Consider the following 22,050-nt stretch of genomic DNA (forward strand, 5'->3'; position numbering starts at 1 on the left):
AGATGAAATATCTTATGTTTATGCAGCTGTTTATAATTGGCATGTAATCTTTGTTTTCTATTAGAATTTCGATTTTCAATTGTATCATTTCTTTCAAGTTAATGGTATTATTTCTTTCACAAGAGATTTAACAATGATTTAGATAACTTGCTTTCTTAGACATTAATTTACATCAAGTTAGTGGTTTCTGAACATTTGTTGCTGGAAATCTAGAAAAATTTAGCCGGTGGTTACTGCATTTTTTAAACAACTTACTAAAAAATATCTATACTATTTCTAGAACTAACAGGAGGGAATCCTGTGAACTGCAAATTTCTTTAAAAATCTATACATATTTTGTACCCCAGCCAAGAAACTTTGTTCTTCCTGTTATGATGTATGATACCGCCACTATGCCAAAAACTGCATCACACTACACTTTTTAGACAACGAAATTTTTTTTCCGTTGTGTGATCACTGAAACTGCTTCACACAACAGGTTTAATGAGATTGGCATTGTATAAGGAGGTCGTACATCAATTTTTTTGGGTCCAAGATTATTGTACAACAGTTTTAAGGATTTGTCTGTTGTCTGAATGAAAAAAGAAATTCCCTCCCACCTTGCTCAAATTTGGTTCAAAATTTTGACTCAACTTGTACAACAGTATAGTTGTATCCGTTGTATGAGAGTAAATTACAAACTATCATACAACACATTTTTATTTGTGTTGTGCAAGTTTGGAAGAAAAATAGATGTCCCTTAAAATGAGAGTCATTACCCCCAAAACGGTCAATTTTTGGGTGAAATGCTTGTAAGCTCCTACAACAGAATGAGCTATTTCTGTTGTGTGAATGTGAGATGGCAATCCTCGGCGGGAGAATTGAGTTTGTAATTCGCACTAGCTAGGCGGGAGACTTGCTTGTTGGGTCTCTAAATTTTAGGTGTAGACTATCAGACAACCAAAATTCATTTATGCGTTGTCTGAATTGATTATACAATGTAAAAAATTACATTTAATGCGCCTCTATCTATGCACATTGTCTCACACCTAGCCGTTTTCAAGACTTAGCTAGTCTTCCAAAAAAACTACAAAACCCATCTTCTAGCTTCTGAAAGTAGAACCCATCTTCTTCTTCTCTTAAAGAATCGAATCCATCTTCTTCTGGAAGCCCATCTTCTCAAAACACCATCTTCTGAAAACACTCGACTAGGTTCGATCTACTCGGACAAAGAAAAAAAAATTCACACTTCCCCTCTCTCATTTGACTTCTCTCTCTGCGATTCTCTGAGTCGCAAACCCTAACCTCTCTTTTCTTCTATCTTCGATTTTCGGTTTTCAAGATGCGGGAGATTCTCCTGTCTCTACTCTCTCGACTTGAGATTGGGGTTCCATTCGTAAAGGAGGATTTCAGGTTCGATCTGTAAGAGGAGGGTTCTGTGTACTGAAAGAGGAGGTTATTTGCTCTACAGGTTCTCCGTAGTGGGAAGAAGAAGCTCATCAACGGAAATGAAGGCTGGGTCTTCAAAACTCCAACAAATCTCGTAAAGTTCGTGGCCGAGACATCTAAGACGATGAGATCAAAATAGCGGTGCTCAAGCAACAAGATTAGGGTTTGGGAAAAGGAGGAGCTAAACGACTGCGTAAGGTCCTCCACCCATTTCGTCCGCCTACTCTCTGCATTCATATTCAATTTCGGTAACGAAATTTCCTTACATTAGCAATTTTGTAGAAATTGAAAGTTGGGTTTCTAGACTTGAAACAGATCTAGAATTGAAAGTTGGGTTTCTAGACTTGAAACAGATCTAGAATTGAAAGTTGGGTTTCTAGACTTGAAACAAATCTAGAATTGAAAGTTGGGTTTCTGTAGAAACTGGGATTAAAATATTGTGTTCTGGTTAGAGTTGGTTTGTGTATTGGGTATGTGTATCTGTTTCTTGATTGGTGTTTCCTGGTATTGGGTATGTGTTCTGGTTAGGATGCTATTTTGAATGAAGATGAAGGCCTGAAACTAAAAAGGAGAAAAATTCCACCAGCTCTCAACCAGTTCACAAAGACAATTGATAAGAACCTGGGTATGTATTCCATCCTATTCTTTTTGTTTCGCATGTTTCGCACATAATTATTATCTCAGTATAATGGATTAGATTGCATTTTGCTGTTAATTTGTGATTGAGTATTCAATTCATGTGTGTTGTTATGTTGGAAGAGTGAGTTTTCGGTACTGTTGCTTTGCCAAATATCAAATTGTCGGAAGTCTGATCAGTGTTTTGATGCTGGAACCAACTATGCTTGAATTTGCTCTACTATACTTGCATTTTCTTCCCAATACTTGTATAGGCATTTTTGTTTTGTTTTCTGTAGAGTGAATTGTTCAGTGCTGTTGCTAGATAATTCCACTGTTTCGTAATAAGTTTTCTCCCCTGGTAGTTTCTTTTCCAAAGTTCATTGCAATTGTATTTCTATGCCCTTGTTAAAATTCAGGGTTATGGTAAACATGTTCATCACTACTAGAAAACTTGTCTTTTACGACGCGTAAATTACGGCGTGCATTTCTTACACGTCGTAAAAGATTGTCTTTTACGGCGTGTTTCTATGTGCGCTGTAAAAGACTCCTCTTTCTGATCTTTTACTGCGTGTATATGGTGTGTGCCGTAAATGTCACATTATATTTACGGCGCACAATGAATGTGCGCCTTAAAAGACTTTTCTTTCTGATCTTTTACTGCATGTTTTCATATGTGTCGTAAAAGACTTTCTAATTTAATCTTTTATGGCGCTTTTTGATGTGCGTTGTAAATGTCAAAAATTTTGACGAGCCCGCTATTATTTTTCGCTCAAATTCTAATTTCCCTCTATAGTCTATACTGGAAGTTTGCTATGAAAAGTTGAAAACCACGAGATTCGCCCTCCGCTCAGAAAAAAGGGGCGAAAAAAACTCTCCCAAAATGGAGGTGCTCTCTCTCGTCCTCCTTCTCTATCCATCATCGGTAACACCCAAAAATCCAAAATCACCTACCCATGTAATCGTCGGATCTTCCACTCTCTAATTTCCGATGGCGTTTCCCTGATTGATCCTCACGCTCTTTCTCTACCCTCTCCCTCGCCCTCTCTGCCTTCTCTCCTGTCAACAACTACACAGCGGCTCCACCGTGGACTCCACCTTCGATGATGGCCGCCGTTTCATTTCGGACTCGTCCACTTCAGCTCGGTCAATTTCACTCAGAAACAAAAACCCCAATCCCAATTCCCCCTAAATTTACCAAACCGCTAAGATTTTCCGGCGGCCATCCTAGCATGAGTTCCAGATCCGCGACCAGGGGATCCATATGGTACGATTCCATTTCCAGGGCTTCAATTCTTGTAATTTTGATTGGAATAGTTCTCAGTTCCATTTACCAATCTTTCATGGATGTCTGTTTTTGATAACATTGTATCCACGTGCTGTCCGTCTCTTGTTTGTGCACATGCCACAGTGGTGAGGAAAAGTCAAATCATTGATGGTGATTTTATTAGTTTTGTTGCTTCCTGAACGAAAAAGATTGAAAATTTAGGTGCAGAGGAATCCACAGTGCAATTTATATGCTGATTTACGAATTGGGTTGGGAGAATATTAACTTCTCTAAGTGAACCTAAACTCCTGCCTGTCAAAACCAGTGCATAACGTTTTTGTGGCCTTGCAAGATTGGATTTGAAGAGCAATATTACTTTAATCATTGATGAATCTGGGATTGACTATGTATGATTTGTTTATGTTAGGCTCACACTGGAATTTGATGTCAGTCTTGTTTTAATACTAATCAAACTCAGCAGAGACTTTAAAGCCAAATAATCACATATGGTATCTTTGAAGAGAATCTATTTAATTTAAACTAGTTGTTGATAAATGATTTCCACAGGTCTTCTCTTGTCTATGTGACTGTGCTTAACTTGCTTAAACTTGTAGGGAGCTGGTTGAAATCGGAAGCAAGAGTTCATGGCTGACCTTGATGATTATGGACAGCCACAGATTCAGGTTTGTGAACTTTCTCCGGTCCTTGAACTAGAATGAAGTTGCTTTTAGTGTAGCTCACTACCTCTATTTGTTTATCAAGAAGTTTCTGATATGCATTTGTTATGATTATGGAAGGGGAGATTTGCTGCAATGGTCGTCTCTTGGCTTCTGGGAAATGGGTGCCTAGCCTTTTTCCTCGAACAGTGCTTACACTCCAAGATAGTAATGTTGCCTTGTTCCCAGTAACTTTTGTATCCCTGAAAATTTCTTTTAATTAATTAGCAGAGCAAATGATCTCCAAAATCCCAAAAAATTTACCAGTATCCAGTTTAGTATGTTAGCTTAGTGTCTATAAAATTTCATTGATATCTGAGTAGTATAGGTTAGGTTTTTATTTTCGTTTTGGTTACTGGTTAGAGTAGTGAATCTGTTTTGTGTTCATTAGTTTAGTTGTTATTTAATCTTCTGTGTTCATTAAAATTTCATGTTGCTTCTGCGTAGGTGATTTTGGGTTCGCAGCATAGCGTACGTGGACAATGCCAAAGCTCAACATGGTAAGTTAATTGCTTACTTAAGATGCAATTTGTCTAACTTAGACCAACTTCATGACTTGAATGAACCATAATAATTGTCTAGAATTATCTCGCATGTGGGGTTTGAAATAAACATAATTGGTTCTCTACTTTACATCAATATGTGGTTGTCATTGCTGCACTTTTACATTGATTGTTTTGAAGTTCATATTTTGGCTTTCTTCCAATACTCAGATTGAAGCAGGGAAATGATCACTTGAAGGCTCAAATAGAAAGTTTTTTAAGGGGATTTCTGGAACAGATGAGTTGGGATGACTTTTCCCATATTAGAATACAATCACCCCAGGCTTCAGTGATTGCATTTGTACTCGTGTGTATCTTGATTTTGCTAATCTTGTTATAGATTAGTGTAGTCTCAATTGTTGCTATAATCCTCTTTGTGACTTTTGTCCTGTTTTTCAGAGAGGTAAGTTTATTTTCATGATTTGGCATTGTGGTTCTAACCTTTATATGCGTTTGTGGATGGGGCGAATTAGAATTTGATTTGGAGTTTGCTTTTCCAGGTTATTCCACAAGCAATATGCATTAGATATGGATTTGCTGTGGGTTCCAACTTTGTATTGCTTGTCCGAATTTTGATGATTATTTGCTACCCAATGGCTTATTCAATTGGAAAGGTATTCTTAGATGAATAATAGTTGAAAATGTTTCTCTCCTATGCACCTTGTCTTTTAGTTTTTCAATAAATGTATATTGCTGATGCTGTTTGATTTGACATGTAATTGTTGATACTAAGAAACTGTATGTTTCCAGATATTGAACTCTGTTCTGGAACATAATGAAGCATTATTTAGGCGAGCTCAGTTTAAAGCCCTCGTCTCCATCCAAAGCAAAGAGGTAAAGTGAATTCCATGTACAACCAATATGGTATCACTTGGGTGAGACCATTGAATTTATTTCTTTGTAATTGTCAACATAGTTCACACTTTTAACAACTCTATGGATTAATTGTCAATAGATTGCTTCATAAAGACTCAAGCAGAGAGTATTTGAGACATCACTTGTTGATCTTCAGGTGAAAAGCTGATTTGAAACTAGCATTTGAGCCATACTTACAGAAATTCTCTACTTTGTGCACACCAAATTATATCCTCAATTTTACTCTTTTCCTTAAATGCTTTCTTGTATCAAGTTCTCAGTTTGGTACATATGACGTTGTGTTTTGGTATGAAAAGTCTGATTTGAAATACACTCTTGTGTCACGTTCGTTGAGTCAAACTTGGAACCAAAACTTTCATTATTGGGCCTATATTAAAACAAAGTTCTTTTCTTTCTCTTTTCTACACCCTTTTGAATTTTACGACTGCTGATATACATGTTCAACATACTTGCTGACTTCTTTCCTGCCTTGCAAAAAAAAAAAAAAAACTGATTTTTGATTTACCTTGCCCTACGTTTTGAAACAAAGCTTCTCAATTGTGGAATTCACTTGAAGCAAAGCTTCGTTCTTTGACTACAGCTACATTGAAGTTACGAGTTTACGAACGCAAAAATAGATCACTCAATGAAGGTTTGCCTGTATTAATAACTAATAGATGCTCTTGGCTTTTAAGTACTTATGACGTTTTAGACTTGGCCATTTACCAAAAGCCTTGGCAATGACTTTCTGATCTGAACAAAATCTTTTAGCTGTGCACAGTTGGTCATTTTCCTTCTTTTTTTTTTCCTACAAGAGTTTGCTTACAGTAAAGAGACTTTACATGTTAAGTTGATGCCAATTTCAGTTTTTGCTAATGAAAAAGCTGTCTCTCATACTTTCGAATCAAAGTATGGGTAAACTTTTCATTTGTTTTAAGTCTAATTCTTTTATCTGATCACCCTTTTACTCATGGTTTGTGAACTCGAATTTGTATGTTGTCGAAAGTCTAGCTATGCCTATGAAAACCAACCATTACTTCAATGTACAAGGTTTATATATATGTTTACTGATTTGGCTTTTCATTAAATTTTATATGGATATTTACTTGAGATCAAATTTTACTCCCTGATCATGCCCCTTGTTATTCGCAAAATGATTAACTAATCTTTTTGATATAATAAACTGATTTCAGTGGGAGAGGAGAGGCGGCAACTAATGCACCCAAGCGGATATTGATCAAGTGCGAAATGAGTGGGGGAAGTTTGTTGTCAACACATATGTGCATGAGCCATGAAGTAGCGCGCTTGTTGCTGGTCCATTTTTGCTAAGGAAAGCATCTTTTTTTGTGCTCATTGTCATGCACCATGTGTTGCATGTTTTGGAACAATGGATATATATGTATTAGCTTTTTGATGTCCCAAGTAGATGGGCATGCACTAAAATGCTTTTCTTGTTTAAAATGTTGGGTTCAATGATTAGTGGTTTGCAATGTTTATATTTGATGGTTTGCAATGTTTATATTTGGTATGTAAATGGATCAAATGCACAATTTAATTCAGGAATGGGATATGTTCAAATAATCAGACAACAGAACAAATATAATGATAACTGCCTGTTGTCTGAATGACCAAAAATGGGGACATATCACACTGCAATCATTCATATCATACATCGGTTTTTAACAAATCACTATCTTCTAATCTACACTCACACAACAGAAGCAATTAAACTCTGTTGTCGCAAAGTTAATGAGACAACAGAAGAAATTGAATTATGTTGTCCCAAAGTTAATCAGACAACAGATATAGTCCAAGAACTGAAGTTTGAATATCAGTCAGACAACACACAAAATAAAAGTCCGTTGTCTGAGAAGCTCAACATACAACAGCTTCAAAACTAGCACTGTTGTCTGAAGGCAGCGCCGCAACTGCCGCGCAGGTGCGCTTGGCATCTGCCGAGTATCACACAACACGTTTAACACATAAACCTTGTCTGTATGTTTCTCAGACAACTGTGTTCCACCGTTGTCTGAATTTTCAACAGACAACGGCTCGGTCTACAACGGTGGCACTCCAAATCAGACAACAGTTTCTGTCTGTCGTCTGATACGTTTTTTGGCATAGTGCGCTCCTCAAGGGAATCAGAGGGCAACTCTGAGTTTATAACAAGTCATAACGGATGTTTTGCTGCATTGAATAATTTACACACTAAAAAGCACCCAAAATACCTGGAAATGACAGTATGTCGTAGCAAGACTGCGGAGGAAAAATAACAGTATAGGTGAAGACATGAAGTCATGTTTGAATTGTAGGTGTAACCTTGTACGTACTAACTCCACAGATGGATTATATTGCTGCCTCCTACTGAAAATTGTTCTACAGGCCTCTAATGGGAATTACAAGAATTAATATTTATTGGCCTGCAAAAAAGAGGACAATGAGGGCTCGTAATTTGTGCTAGAATTTTAACCATGGTCTAGAGGTAGAAGAAGAAGAAGAAGGAAACGCGAAAAAGAAACTGTATTGGAAACACCAAAGTTGACTGGAGTTTTTTTTTTTTTTTTTTTCGAAAGATAATTGCATACCACTAAGCAATTTAGATGATTACATCAGATATAAATACATTAAATGACCGATGAGGTATGCCCGCTACCCAATCTTGAAATCCAGAAAACAAAAGTGCGATCTAACTAATACATGCGCTGCTCGAATACATTTATAAGAGTATATGTACCTATAACTGTACTGAAGAAGTGAAAAATGTTGTCATTTCCTTCTAAAATACTATCCAATCCACTTGAACAAGATATTTGACGAGGGAAAGTCTTTTGTAAAATTTCAAAATATTAGTCCTCATTTTAAAGGTACTCATTAGAGCACTCCTTTATTTATAGTATAGATATCAAATTCAAAGTTTTTGTTAGTGGGGGAAGAAGGAGATCAAACAAAAGTAATACATCTAAATTTTGAGGTCAAGGCCTCAATCGTTTTGAGGCCCAAATTCAGGTCTTAACCCACTTCCTACAGGCCCTATCAATAAAACCTCGTACTATTCGGCCTTTATTAACTAACCAACGTTGATCACAACGGCTAACTAGCTTCTTGGTGCATGCCCTAGCTATGCAAAAAAAAATATATATATATATATATATAAATATTTTTTTTTTTCAACTCTTCTTTGAGCACTGGAGCTAACGTATGAGGGGCTTGAGGTTCGCCGTTCTTTCTTATCTCTTAAAATTCATTATATGCGTTCATAATCACAATGATTTGTCTATGGAAATTTCTATAATAAACAATGCAGTTTTATATGTGATTGATCCTCAGTGTACTGTGTTGAGATTTGTGTTTTTCTGGGTACTCTTAATTAAGTCGATCAAAATTGTCGTGTTTTGAATTTTTTTTTTTTTTCCTCAAAGTTTCTTTGTAATTTTCAAAAGGCAGTTTGATGCTAAACCACGATTACTGTATGTTGAAATGTCGAATTTGAAATGATAATTATCTGAAAATTTTGGAAACTAACTTCCATGAAATTGCAGAAAAGAGCAGGTAGCATACATACGTTATAAGTATTGCTTTGTACACGTACTCAGTTATAAAGAACTATGAATCTCAAATGTTGAGGGTTTTGTCGTCGGTTGTACTATATAGTATATATTATATATAGTATATATGCTTTGTACGGCATAGTATATATATTATGGCTAAAGCTTGAATTGTGTGGTCTTCTCTTCCAAAATCTTTTTTTGAAGGGAAAGACGACAAAATATATTAGATGAAACTGAGAAGTACATGGAGTGATGTAAAAGCATCTAAAGAAAAAACAATAAAGCATAAAAAGATGCACAAACGCATCTATAAAGTAGGAAAACAATAAAAGATAGCAAGATGCACCTACGCATCCAAAATGAAAAGTAACCATGTGACTTGATGTCGGACGACATCGCTGCACTGCATATGTCACGGGAGCAGTGTAAATATAATAGTAACTGTAACCGATGAGACGATAACCTAGGAGAGGTGATTCACTCCCTAGGAGTTCGAAAGTAACCGAGGGTGTCAGAAACTCGAAAATTAGCAAACAAACTCCTAAGAACCAGAACCAATACCAGATCAATATGAGCAGCTGTCTCGGATCCAAGATCCAGAATTGAATGCTACCCGAGTCCCAAATACGGATCCAAATCCGGCCCAAATACAAAATCAAATCTGTCAAGACAAACTTGACGAGTAATACTGCCCTAATCCACCAACAAAGGCCCAATTGGGTTTGGGCCTTAGAGCTTCCTGCCAAGAGAGTGAACCCTAGCAGCCAAAGAGAGTGAACCCTAGCAGCCAATCCAACAGAGCTCTTATCCATCCCGCCGTCGCTACTCTTACAGTCACTGACGCACCCATCGATGGCAAATCTGTCCTTTATGCCGTAGCTGCGCCTGCTCCACCCATCATGTCGGCGACGCAGGACCAAGTAACAGACCTTAGAGCACGCAAACGGCTGAGCAAGAACGAAGCCGGCGTCATTTGTCCCCGTCGCCATCTCAGTAAGATAGCGCCACCAACCCGTCTGATGATCAGACAGAAGATAGTTCCGCCATGCCTGCTGCCATCCATGATGAAGGAAAACAACTCGATCCGACTGCAGACCTGCCGGAGCCTCTCCTAATTTGAATCCTGACCTCCAAAACATTGGGGTCCCAGGATCCCAGACCTTCCTGCCAATAGCAGCCACCAATCCTGTGCGCCGAACCAGAAGCAATTCCAATCCCCAGTGCGAAGCAGTCTGGGTAGAAGAGAAAACCCTCACCTCAAAACGGGTCAAGGACCTCGGCTTCTTGGAGAAAAAAGGAATATAGGAAGAGATGGCATGGGCCGTACTCGAAGTCTGTGACACCAAAGGAGGCGCCAGAAGTTTACTCCATCGGAGATGGAGGAAGGTGCAGAATCGCCTACCCATGGGAGGTGTTCTCTGAAACCCTAGCAGAGAGAGTTTTTTAATTTGCAAATATGGAATAATCTCTTCCAAAATCTTTAATCTTGGCATTTCTGCTACAATTTATTAAGCGTATCTGTGTTTGGCTGCGAGACAGGTATCGGCCCACTATGCTAAACTCTCTAAGGATATTGCCAAAATTACTTTTGGGCTCAAATAATATGTACTCAATATCATAGCTTAGTTTAGTTGGGGCATGATTATGTGCTTATTTGATTATGGAATTTCTAATAGCCTTTTTTATGCTTTCGTAATAAATTTGCATTTTTTTTATTGCTTTGTGATTTGTTGAATAAAATCTAAAATTCTCCCTTCAATGTTTAAATTCAAAACAATCTCACAGTATTCACTTTGACGGACATAATTAAGTTTCATAATCCTTGAACAAGACACATAAAACTTCAGCCTTTTTTGGTCTCGGTCGAATTTGAGCTCTAAACATTCTATGTTGCCATAGCAATCTTATGTTTAGAAGTTCTGGTTTACCGGAAGTATTGGACTAAAAACTTGTAATCTTAGACTTTAAGGTTGTGTTTGTTTCATAGGACTGTGATGCCCAGCCTTAATTTCTATAGGAGTCCAGGACTACTATAACTTGGCTTAAGCTAGATTAGTACCTGACTCATGGTTGGTGCTGCGCAGGACTAAGAAGCAGACCAGCATGGTGTCCCCAAATGATGGCCTCCAAGCAGCCACCTCTCTCTCTCTCTCTCTCTCTCTCTCTCTCTCTCTCTCTCTCTCTCTCTCTCTCTCTCTCTCTCTCTCTCTCTCAAATGATGACTTTTACATAGCCAGAAATATAATTCTACAGAAATCAAACAACTTGAGCAATAGAATTCCCAACACAATTTCTCACTGCTCCTCCCTAGCTTTTGCTGATCTTAGTAGAAACAACTTGGTTGGGAAATTTCGGAAGTAATCGGAGGCAATTTCTGGTGTTTAGCGACAAACACCCAACCATAGGTCAATTTCTTGTGTTTAGCGACAAACACCCAACCTGAAAACACCTCAAATCAAACAAGGTAATAGGGAAAAAGCCATCCAATTTCTCTCTCAAATTGGGTCTTTTTTATCTAGGTTTTAAGGGCATCTTTATTGGGTTTTAGGCATCTGGTATTCACCTCTAAGTTAAAGTTGGAATCTTTATTGGGAATACAGTAGCTTTGTTTAGGATTTTGAATTGAAATGGCTTTTGTGATGCAAGAGTTCGGCTTTTGTGAGGACCAGTCTTCTGGTTTTGATCTCATCTGCTCCTGTGATTACCTAGGGTTGCAAGTCTGCTTCTTTTTCTACTCTCGAGAGTTTCCACATGTCTAATATGATTAGTTATGAATTGACTAAGCTTAAGGATAAACTTAAATTTCTGACTTGTCCATGCGCGCACTTCATAATTACTAAATCTGATGCAGTAGCATTATTGTTGCTTTGAGCATTGATAGTTCAAGTGGGAGAATGTAAGATTTTTAATGGACTATTAATTCTTAATAAGGAATGCAACAACTTAGCTACATATCTTGCAGATAAGTAATTGGGTAATGTTATGATATTTTAATTTATGTCCTTATTCATGATGGATACAATACATATTTTGGTTGTTACTTGGACTTAGAATATTTTGGGCTTTATATATTCTTCATTCACAGGAAAAAAAAATGCAATCAAATACTGAGGTTGAAAGCTACTCACTATTTTTCCTTTTTATTTTTCTAATGAAAAAAAAAATTGTTAAATATTGTCTATGATGCTGAGATCTTGTTTTGAGGAATTGAGAATTAGCATGTTATCTATACTATTATTAAGAGAAGAATGTTTTGTTGGCCAAAATTGAAAATTTTGACAGATTTAACCCTGAAAGATAAAAAATTTTAAAAATAAATTAAATCATAAGAATAAATAGGACAATAAAATAGATTTTTATTAAGAAAATTAACATTTTTCTTAATAAAAATCTATTAAGTAATGACTAAGGCAGAGACCAAATGAAATCCAAAAGTAGTTCTATTCACTCTTGAACCTAGCGTCTTGAGACGAGAAGAGAACGGCGGCGGCGTGATTACACGCATTTTTATGTGCGTAATTATGTTCTAAACACTAGAATTAAGCTAATCTCCAAAGTAATTATTATATAATTAATTTATTTTTATTTATATTGTAGAAAATAAACGGAGTTGTGGAAACGATATAAAATGAGGCGAAAATGGTGAAGATTGGAGTGTTCGACGAAAAGACGATGAGGTCAATACCGATCAACCATAGTCAATACCAATGAAGAAGTGATCTCATTGCCTCCAAAAATATGTGCCGAAGTACATTGAGAAGAAAAAAAAAATAGAAAGAAATGAAGTTTGATTAATTAAGATAATTAATCAAGTGGTTAATTACTTAATTGATCAAAGGGTAGTAGCACTATGTTAATTAAGCATGATTATTGGCAAGCACGTGCAGCCCCTACCTTCTCATTTTTTTTGTCTTTCTGGTTGCACATGATCCATCCTTCACCATCCATCATGTGACACGTGGCAGCTGATTTTTCTTTCTTCAGAGACAACACCGAGACCACACCACATATTGCCTTATCCATCTCAGGACTCTTGGCAATCAGAATAGCCACCCAACACCTAATATATATATATATATATATACAAAAATGTTCACCTGGTCAGTTATTGACCAAAAAAATAATGTTCAACCACCCTTGGATGTAAATCCAATGGCAAAGAGAATTATTATTAAGTTGAGGTATTTTATTTTTCACCCTTTGATGTAAATCTAAGGGTTATTGAACATAAATTCTTTGGTCATCAACTGACCAGGTGAACACTACTAATATATATATATACATACACAGATACACAATTCCGCCACACACAAAAAAAAATCCCATCAGATTCTCTCTCACCTCCAACCCAATACATCACGCCCAGACACATATATTTTCCAATTATCCCATTTCTTCTTCTCCTTCTCCCACCAAAACCTCACCTCACCACAAATTCTCTCCGCACCAAGATTTTCTTTCCTCCTCACCAAGATTTTCCCACCTCACCAGGATCCACTTTACCTCACCAAAATCCATCCTCACCTCACCAAAATCTCTTCCTTCTCATCTTTTCTTCCCTCCTCACCAAGATCCACTTCACCTCACCAAAATCTATCTCACTAAGATTTCATCTTCTCATCAATTCCACAAATTTCAAAGGGAAAGCCCAAGCATCAAGAACTTCATCACCATTAAATTTGGGTAAAAGTTGGGAGCCATAAATCAAGGCTAGCCATAATTGCTTTATAGCAATTTGTGGCTTGTTTTTGTTACTCTTACTTCTCTTCACTTTGTTCCTCTTTAAATTATGTATATTAATGTTTGTTTAATGATGGGTAGTGAGTAGATTTGTTGTTGGGGGCTAGGGTTGTGTGCCCTAGTTTAAATCTTGTGTAAAAGATGCTTATTTTAATGTAATGATGCAATTTTCATATGATGGATGCTTATATCTATTTTTGTTGGGTTAAAATGCATGTCTAGGAGCCTAGTCAACTCTAGGGTGTGTATTTTGAGCATGTCTAGGATGGAGTTAGAGGCTTGACCATCTCTAATTCCTAAGCTAGAAACCTTCAATTTCGTATTCGAGGGGTTATAAGCATGGTGATTTACACCCGTTGCGTGAATGCGCGGGCGGGTCGCTTAGTAGTCTAATTCCTCGATCTTTAGGCCTCTTGATGCTAATTAGAGACCCGTGAACCGGCTCTAATTCATGCCAAGTGAGTTCCTACGACCCTTGAACTGGAGTAGGAATACCATGAAAGGGAATTTCGGTCCTTGAGCCTTGAACCGCCTTAGATACGACTACCGCCAAAGTAGGAAATTTGCATCTACATTAGATTAGATTCCGATACATGAGATTTGGGTGAAGGAACCTCCCTAGCACCCGACATTCCCATTATATTGTTCACACTTTTCTAGTTTAATTTCCTTGCATTTTTATTAATCGCTTTACATTTTATTACTTTTGTTAAGTTCAAATCCACTCTCAAACATTAAATCCATCGACTCATTTGTGTATACCCATCTTGAGGCTACAAGTTAGTGGCTTTGAATAGGCTTGGTGTGAGCTAAGCTGAGCATTGCTAAGGCTTGGTGCCTTGATTGTTTATAGTCTTATTTTACTTTTTATTTTTTCTTTTGTGCTTTTAGTATCCTACCGCCAATTATCTTGGTTAGGTCCAACACCTAATCCCCGAGGTACGATAAACTAAGGTCCAATTACTTTCCTTACTTGACAACGATTCGTACGCTTGCGAAGAGTTTATGAACCAAGTCACGGCGGAAACTCCTTATAGAGTTTCCTTAGATCCCCGTCTGATCTAGCAAGCGAGGATTCTCCTCTTGGGTGTCAACATACGTGGGTTGAATACTAGTGTTTGCAGTTTGGGTAGACAGATCAGGATCCCAAAGTCGGCGGCAAGGAGGTTATCTTTCTCTCCGACTTGCACCGACTGTGAAGGCTTGCTTGGCGTTGCAGTAAACGTTGGAGCAGCGTGTAGCAAATCGAGGAGGTTGTGTGCAGCTGTAGGGCATCGACGGGTCTAGGAGTATCGGGTTCTCTATCAAATTCACCTGGGCTTGGTGGTGTTTTGATCGACGCATGATGTTAGGGTGGAACGGTAGGCCGCAGGAAGGCTTGGTGGCGGCAGAGACGGCCCGACATCAGAGGGTTAGGCTTCCCTCTATTCAGGTTTGGGCTTGGGTTGTTGGGCCTGGGCTCAACCTTGGAATGAGGGGTGCTTGGGTCTTTGGACCTAGTTTTGAGCTCAATCTTGGGCTGGTTGCTTCTGCTGCAATGGACAAGAAGAGCAAGACCAACCTGTTGCCGAGGTTGTTGGCTCCTGAAGAGGCTGAGGACGGTGTTGGCTCTCTAACCCTAAGGGGAAGGAGCTAGCATTTTCTTAAGTCCCTTTGCTATTAGACATCTAGTTACAAGCCTTCTAAAGTTGGAGTAATCTCTATGGGTTATTCTAAGATGTTTCTAGTTGTTATTTGTACCACAATTGCGTGCTGACAGATTAAACTAGATGATTGATTTTTTCTTAGAGTAGCGAGGTTGTTCTTGCTTGTTTTAGGCTTGCTTTCCAGTGAGCGTCCATTTAGACTTTAATGAGTTTAGTTTTGGCTTAGATAGGATTATCTGGTTTTACCAGATTTCTTGTATAAGTGCATGTTAGACTATGGTCTGTTTTATGGCTTTGATGACTAATAATATCAAATCCTATTCAAAAAAAAAAAAAAAAAGGCAGAGACCAAATGAAGGCGAAAACTCAACAATTTTTCTTTCTCCAAGATTCGTGAGTGAGAAATTTTAAATACACACCCCAAACTACTTAATCCACATCCCTATTATTTTATATTTCAAATCAGATTTTATAGGCAGGTTAAATGACCAAAATAGACATGTATGTATTAAAAGAAAAATAATAATAATAATAATAATCATATGTTCCTTATATTATTCTATAATTATAAACACAATGAATTTCTATACATGGCATCCACATTTAAAACAAGAATAAAGTTAGAAACCATCTAATTAATTTAAATTTTTCCTAGTCTCTAATGCCAAAATATATTTGCTCTCTCTCTCTCTCTCTCTCTCTCTCTCTCTCTCTCTCTCTCTCTCTCTCTCTCTCTCTCTCTCTCTCTCTCTCTCTCTCTCTCTCTCTCTCTCTAAAGTAGAGGGCGGCTAGGGTTTTTGGGTAAACTTGGAGGCTCTCGTCCGGCGGCTCCCGCGCCTTATCAGGCTTTTGCTTGGTCGGTGAGTGGTGAGTGTAGCCGGGCGGGGATCTTTTTTTTGCTGGCCGTATCTCAGCCTGTGTTGCGGCGGCGTAGATCGAACCTTGACGAGCTTGCAAGCCTTGTGGTGGTCCTGCGTTTTCTGATCGCCAAGAGATTCTAGAGGGAGCAACCTGCTGGTACCAGTGTTCTATCCCTTGATTGGCGGTGGCTGGCAGGTTAGTGTGAGGCGGGGTTTCGACAGGCTTCTTCGGATCGAAGTTCTCCGATCTGATGGGTGCTTCGGAACCATGCAGGGAGGTGCTCTTGTCAGCATGCTGGCGATAATGGAGGAGTGGATGGTGGCCGACGGCTACTCGTGGCGGTGGCTAGAGTCTTGTAACCGTGGTGGCTGCTGCAACTTGGAAGTTTGGCTAGGGTTTGAGTGCCTTTGGGTCTGGGCTGTGTTTCGGGCCCAATTTCTTTTTTTGTTGTTATTTCTTTTGTCTAATAATGTTCCATCTCTTACATGTGGGTGTAGTGGGTCTTGACCCTGTATACTTTGTTCTTTAGGAGGTTACAATGTGCCCATGGATCAGTACTGATGTACACCATAAGGGTCTTAGGCAGATGTACTGATATTAATTTTTGGTGTTGTAGCTTCTTATTGTTCAAGGCGTAGTAGTCTAGGCTAGTAGTCATTTTTCATGTGCAGTCAGTGCACTACTTGAGCAACGATTGTAAGATGAGGGGTGTTTGTACCCTTCATGCTTGACCGAGTGAGGTCATATGATTTTATATTAATGGATCAGTCTTCCATTCCCCTCAAAAAAAAAAAATTAAAATTTTTCTTAAATGAATTGTAATTAAATGGGGTGAGATACCGTGTAATTTAGAATTTCGAAATCAAGTGGGAACAACCTTGATCAAATTTATTGTTATAACAATACTTTTCACTAATTGGCATTATCGATGGTGTTCATGTTCAAGCTTCGATATTTACATGTGATCAAGTGCCATACATTAGAAGAAAAGGGATACCCAAATAGTAAAACATAATATGCATATAGAAGGGTTTAAACTAAATCTTTTATTCGGTCCAAGCAAGGGTACAAGGATAATACATGAGAAATTTTTTTGTTTGGTATGGTTACATAATCAAAAAACAAAATTATGTATTTTAGTAGTATATCCATTTTGGTAACATGTATGACCATTTTGGTAATTATATCCAGTCAAAGCACTTTTACCTTGCAACTTACCAAATACCTAGAAATTGTTTTTTATTTTCACAGCACTTTTAAAAACAGTTTACCAAACACCTCAGCTGCTTCTTCTTACAGCAAGTTCGGAAGTACTTCCTCTCACAGCAAATTCGGAAGTGTTTCTTCCCACAGCACAGCAATCCCAAACTAAGCCTAAATATTTTTAAAACATATCGCTTTACTCCCACTTTTTAGTTCTTTTTTTTTTTATCTAAAAGTGATTATTAGACAATTTATTATCTAATATAAAACATCACATGTATAAAACTTTGTAATTGTTAATGTGTTTGACCATCCAATGACAACTTCGTAGTTCCGCCGTTGTGGAGAAATTACTTATACAATTTTGGTTGAATGTTCAACGTCTCAAAATTTTATACTTGATCAAAAGGATGTTTAGTGGATGAGAACTCAAATAATATAAAACCTATTTCTGAGCATCTATTTGAACTTTGAAGGGAGCAATAATGAATCCTTATGGATTTCCCAATAACTAACACAAGTAATTAATATGGTCAATTATATATACTAATCAAATGTTAAATAATAGTGTATTTCATGGTTTTTAAGTTTAAGGATATTTTAGGTAATTTAGGTTGTGTATTTAGTAAAATGTTAGAATGAGAAATTAAATGATAGGTGTATTGAGTAAGGAGTGTGTATAAAGTAATTAGGAGTGTGTATTAAGTAATTAAGTGTGTGTATTTAAAACTTCTCTTCGACGAAAATACTATAAAAAAAAAAAAAGGAGATGTTATGGGTGGAATACTCAAAACTCTAAAACCCTAACCCGATGGCGCAAACCAAAGAAAGGAGAATTCGATGCGATTCCTCATCAGCAGCAGAAACGGTGGCCGATGTCGAAGAGCTTCTCACAAAGATCCTTGTGTCGGTGCCACCTCGATCTCTGGTTCGTTTCAAGTGCGTCTCCAAGCACTGGCTCACTCTCATCTCCGACCCCGGATTCTTTCGCCGCCAGACACATCAAAAGTCGAAGATCTCCGGTTTCTTTTCTAGCAAAACCGAAGACGAGTTCTTCAAGTCCATTGCTCTTCGTGACCGTGAAATCCCATCTGGGAATCCCTTCAAAACTATTAATGATTCCTTCGCTGATGGATCCAAGTTGAGGATTCTTCAGTCCTGCAATGGCCTCTTCCTCTGCCATATTCCTATAGTAGACGTGCTTGAAGAAGGAAAACATCATCCCTTGTATGTTGTCAATCCAACAACCAACCAATTCCGGGCTCTTTCTTGTCCAAGCTCTGAGGCCTGGGACCCGTTCATGTTTGTACGTTATGCTTTGGCTTTTAATCCTTCCAAGTCGCCTCATTACAAGGTGATCTGCGTAAATAACTTCCCCTATTGTTATGATAGAGGCCAACACGAAATAGACATATATTCATCTGAGACCGGAGAGTGGAAGCGTCTTGAGGTTCCTTTCTTCCCAAGCCCCTCTGACGTGGGCAGACACCATGATTTCGTGCAGAAGGCCATGCACTTTGACTACAGGAGCAGGAAAGGCGCCGTATACTGCAACGGGGCAGTTCATTGGATAAGAGACAGAAGGGAAGCAATTTTTCCACTCCGCTTTTTTGGGGATGGTAGGTCTGAATTGGTAAGAAACGAAACTGATGTGCTGCACTACTTTGACATAGGCGAAGAACGTTTGGGACTTGTGTCTGCTACCCCTCCTGTCCCCTTGGTTGTCAAAAACATTCCGTTGGATTTTGGTTCATGTCCCACTGAATGGCCGAGATTGGCTCAAAGATATTTTGGGGAGTCCGGTGGCCATTTGTATTTGATTGAGACTTATCAGCATTGTAAGACCCAATTTGATGTGATGGAGATGGAGAGGGACTACTCTGGCTGGTTTGTCAAGTATCATGTTGATCTTAATCCGCTATTCACAGCTCTTCCTGATTCGAATGCTTTTGTCGTCTTGAGCCTCTCTCAAGAGGAGGAAAATGATAATGAGGAGGATTATTCAGGTGATCTTTTGTTACATATGCCAGGTAAGGTCTTAACTTATAGTCTGAGGAATAAGGCCTTCAAAAAATCTGTGGAGTTAGCCAATAAGGAATATTTTCTTGCTTTAGATGATGAATACTTGAGGCATGAGGTTGTTCTCTTTCCTTACATTGAGAGTTTAGCTTGTGTGGGACGATAAAACACATACAGTCCACATAGATTTCAGCTGTTTGGCATCTACTTTTCTTTTTATTACAAATTTCATAGTTGCAATGGGAACATTTCATTCATCTTATTCAATAGTTTTGCTGTTATTTGGGGTTGTCATAATCATATACAGTAGAAGAAATTTAACAGCTGATTTAGATAGATTATTTAGGCTATCTATTTTAGATCTACACATCCCTGGTACCCAAGACAAACTATTCTTGCCACTGATGTGACATACATTTTCCCATAGTTATCAGAGGGAAATTCTTTAGAAGTCCCAATGTAGGCAATGAACAGCTTTCCCATTTTTATGCAACGCACCAAGAAAAAGAAAAATGTGAAATCTTATACAGTAAGAAGGCTTTCACTGGTCAAACTGTAATCATAGTGAAAAAGGATGAGAATGCTAACAATCCTTTCCCATTTTCTAACTCCCATTTCAGATATGTTTGCCGTTTGCCCTTTGGAACAATTTGACCTTTGATCCACATGTAAATGACTGAATGGGAACCACCCCATAGTAAGCTCCTGCAGTTGCTCCAAGAATTAGCAGGAGAAGAAACACAACTGCACTAAAACATATATCACATAAATACAACAAGAGAATGCCTCGAAGAGCAGGGAATATAAAGCCTCCTAAGTAAACCTAGTGCTTAAATGCTTAATCCTATAGGTACAATGTGTAGACACTTTTAGCCTAAATGGGCATCTTCTGATTCAAAGGTCCTTAACTGTAACTACTTCACATAAAAGAGTTAATTTAACCTGCTCCTGCTAAATACTTATATCAAACCTCAAATCTTAGGTTGTATTTACTGTTTAGTGGGATTGCTGCTTTCTTTTTTTTTTCTTTTTTTTTTTTGAAGTTTGAACCACATCAACCACCATGACGGTGTCACCAACACCGTCACAACTCCTCTTTGTCACAACTGCAACCCTTACCATTAACACCACCACGGTTGGCATTCCACCAAATATGGTCGCCACTGCCATTGTTGCAACGGCGTACACTGCCACTCGCTGCTAGTACCAGAATCCCAAGTGTAATACTGAGTTTGAGGTGATTGATTGAGACTTATGAACTTTGTAATACTGAATTTGAGGTAATTGAGATGGAGAGGGACTATTGTGGCTCGTTTATCAAGTACTTTGTTGATCTTAATTCAGTATTCGCAGCTCTTCCTGATTCAAATAATGCTTTTGCTGTCTTTTGCCTCTGTCGCCCAGAGGAAAAAGATAATGAGGTTGAAGATTCTTCAACTGATGATGTGTTGTTGCTTATGCCTGGTAAGGTCATATCTTACAATCTTAGGAACAATACCTTCATGACATCTGTTGAGTTTGCCAATAAGAAACTTTTTCTAGCTTTACATGATAATCCTTATTCCAGGGATGATGAAAATCATCCATAATGGAGACTTTAGCTTCATGTAAGGATGGAATCTATGCCTCTGTTCCCATGTAAAAACCTACTTACTAATTAATTACATTAGTAATATTTCTTTCAGCAAATTCAATTATCAGTGGTGTGGTTTGATATAATCAAATATGTAGCACAAGCTTTCTAAAATGATCAATTACCTAGATTGTGTAGATTCTTATGTCTCGAACGGTGGAACTTGTTTCCCAGATGTCCATATAAAGTTAGCAGTTACTGAATATTTACTGTTGGAAATCCAGCAAAATTTAGTCAGTGTAAAATGAATTCTAAAACACTGTAATGACTGTATGCATATACACCATAAGCAAAAAGAGGAATACAGTTGGTTTGAAGTTGCAGCATTATATGTTCACTCTCTCTTATCAAGGCTACAATATAAATAGCCAAAATTTGGATCGTTAACTTTGTCTCATAATCCAATCTTTTTCCTCCGTTGTGAGAAAATAGAGATAGTGACATATATTAGGAACCAGACATGTCATTTTTTCTACCTGAAGCAAAAACTGAAAAGTTGTCACTATGAACAGAATTAGCTGACACAAGTGTTTCGGCCGTAGGAAATACAGTGCACACACTCTGTGTTTCTACACAGGTTCTTCTCTCTCCATATATGTCAGGTTACTAACAATCTATCTGGTCTTTTCCTGACCAAAGAAAAGAAAAGATACCCGGCTTGGTCTTTTGCAGCTAAAATGGATCAGTTTTCTTATATCAGACATTAATACTTGTACATCTTAAAAAAAAAAGATTTATCAGACTATGATGGAGTGAATGATTTGATCAATGAATATTTATTTCATTTTTCATAGTATTCTATTGCCGCCTATATGTTATTCTTGACAGGCATGCACATTTTCAGGCAACTACTGCAGGTGGCATTGCAGATGCAAAGCAACAAAATACTGTAAATGTTCTAATTTCCTACCTCAGTAAAGTAGTTTTGTGTAGATGGGATGACATATATGTAGGCTATAGTTTTGTTCTATATTTGT

General features: G+C 37.8%; 1 protein-coding gene across 1 annotated transcript; it reads left to right on the forward strand.

The window, feature by feature from the left end:
* Nucleotides 1–18,232: 18,232 nt before the first annotated feature.
* On the forward strand, nt 18,233–19,606 carry LOC112198642 (F-box protein At5g07610). Its single transcript, XM_024339780.1, has one exon. It carries the CDS (start codon nt 18,233–18,235, stop codon nt 19,604–19,606), a length of 1,374 nt encoding a protein of 457 aa, XP_024195548.1.
* Nucleotides 19,607–22,050: the final 2,444 nt, after the last annotated feature.

This window comes from Rosa chinensis, chromosome 4, assembly GCF_002994745.2.
Source record: "Rosa chinensis cultivar Old Blush chromosome 4, RchiOBHm-V2, whole genome shotgun sequence".
Classification (NCBI taxonomy): Eukaryota; Viridiplantae; Streptophyta; class Magnoliopsida; order Rosales; family Rosaceae; genus Rosa; species Rosa chinensis.

Bases quoted from the DNA above. Each gene is read 5' to 3' on its own strand.
- LOC112198642 (XM_024339780.1), top strand. From the start codon at position 18,233: ATGGCGCAAACCAAAGAAAGGAGAATTCGATGCGATTCCTCATCAGCA.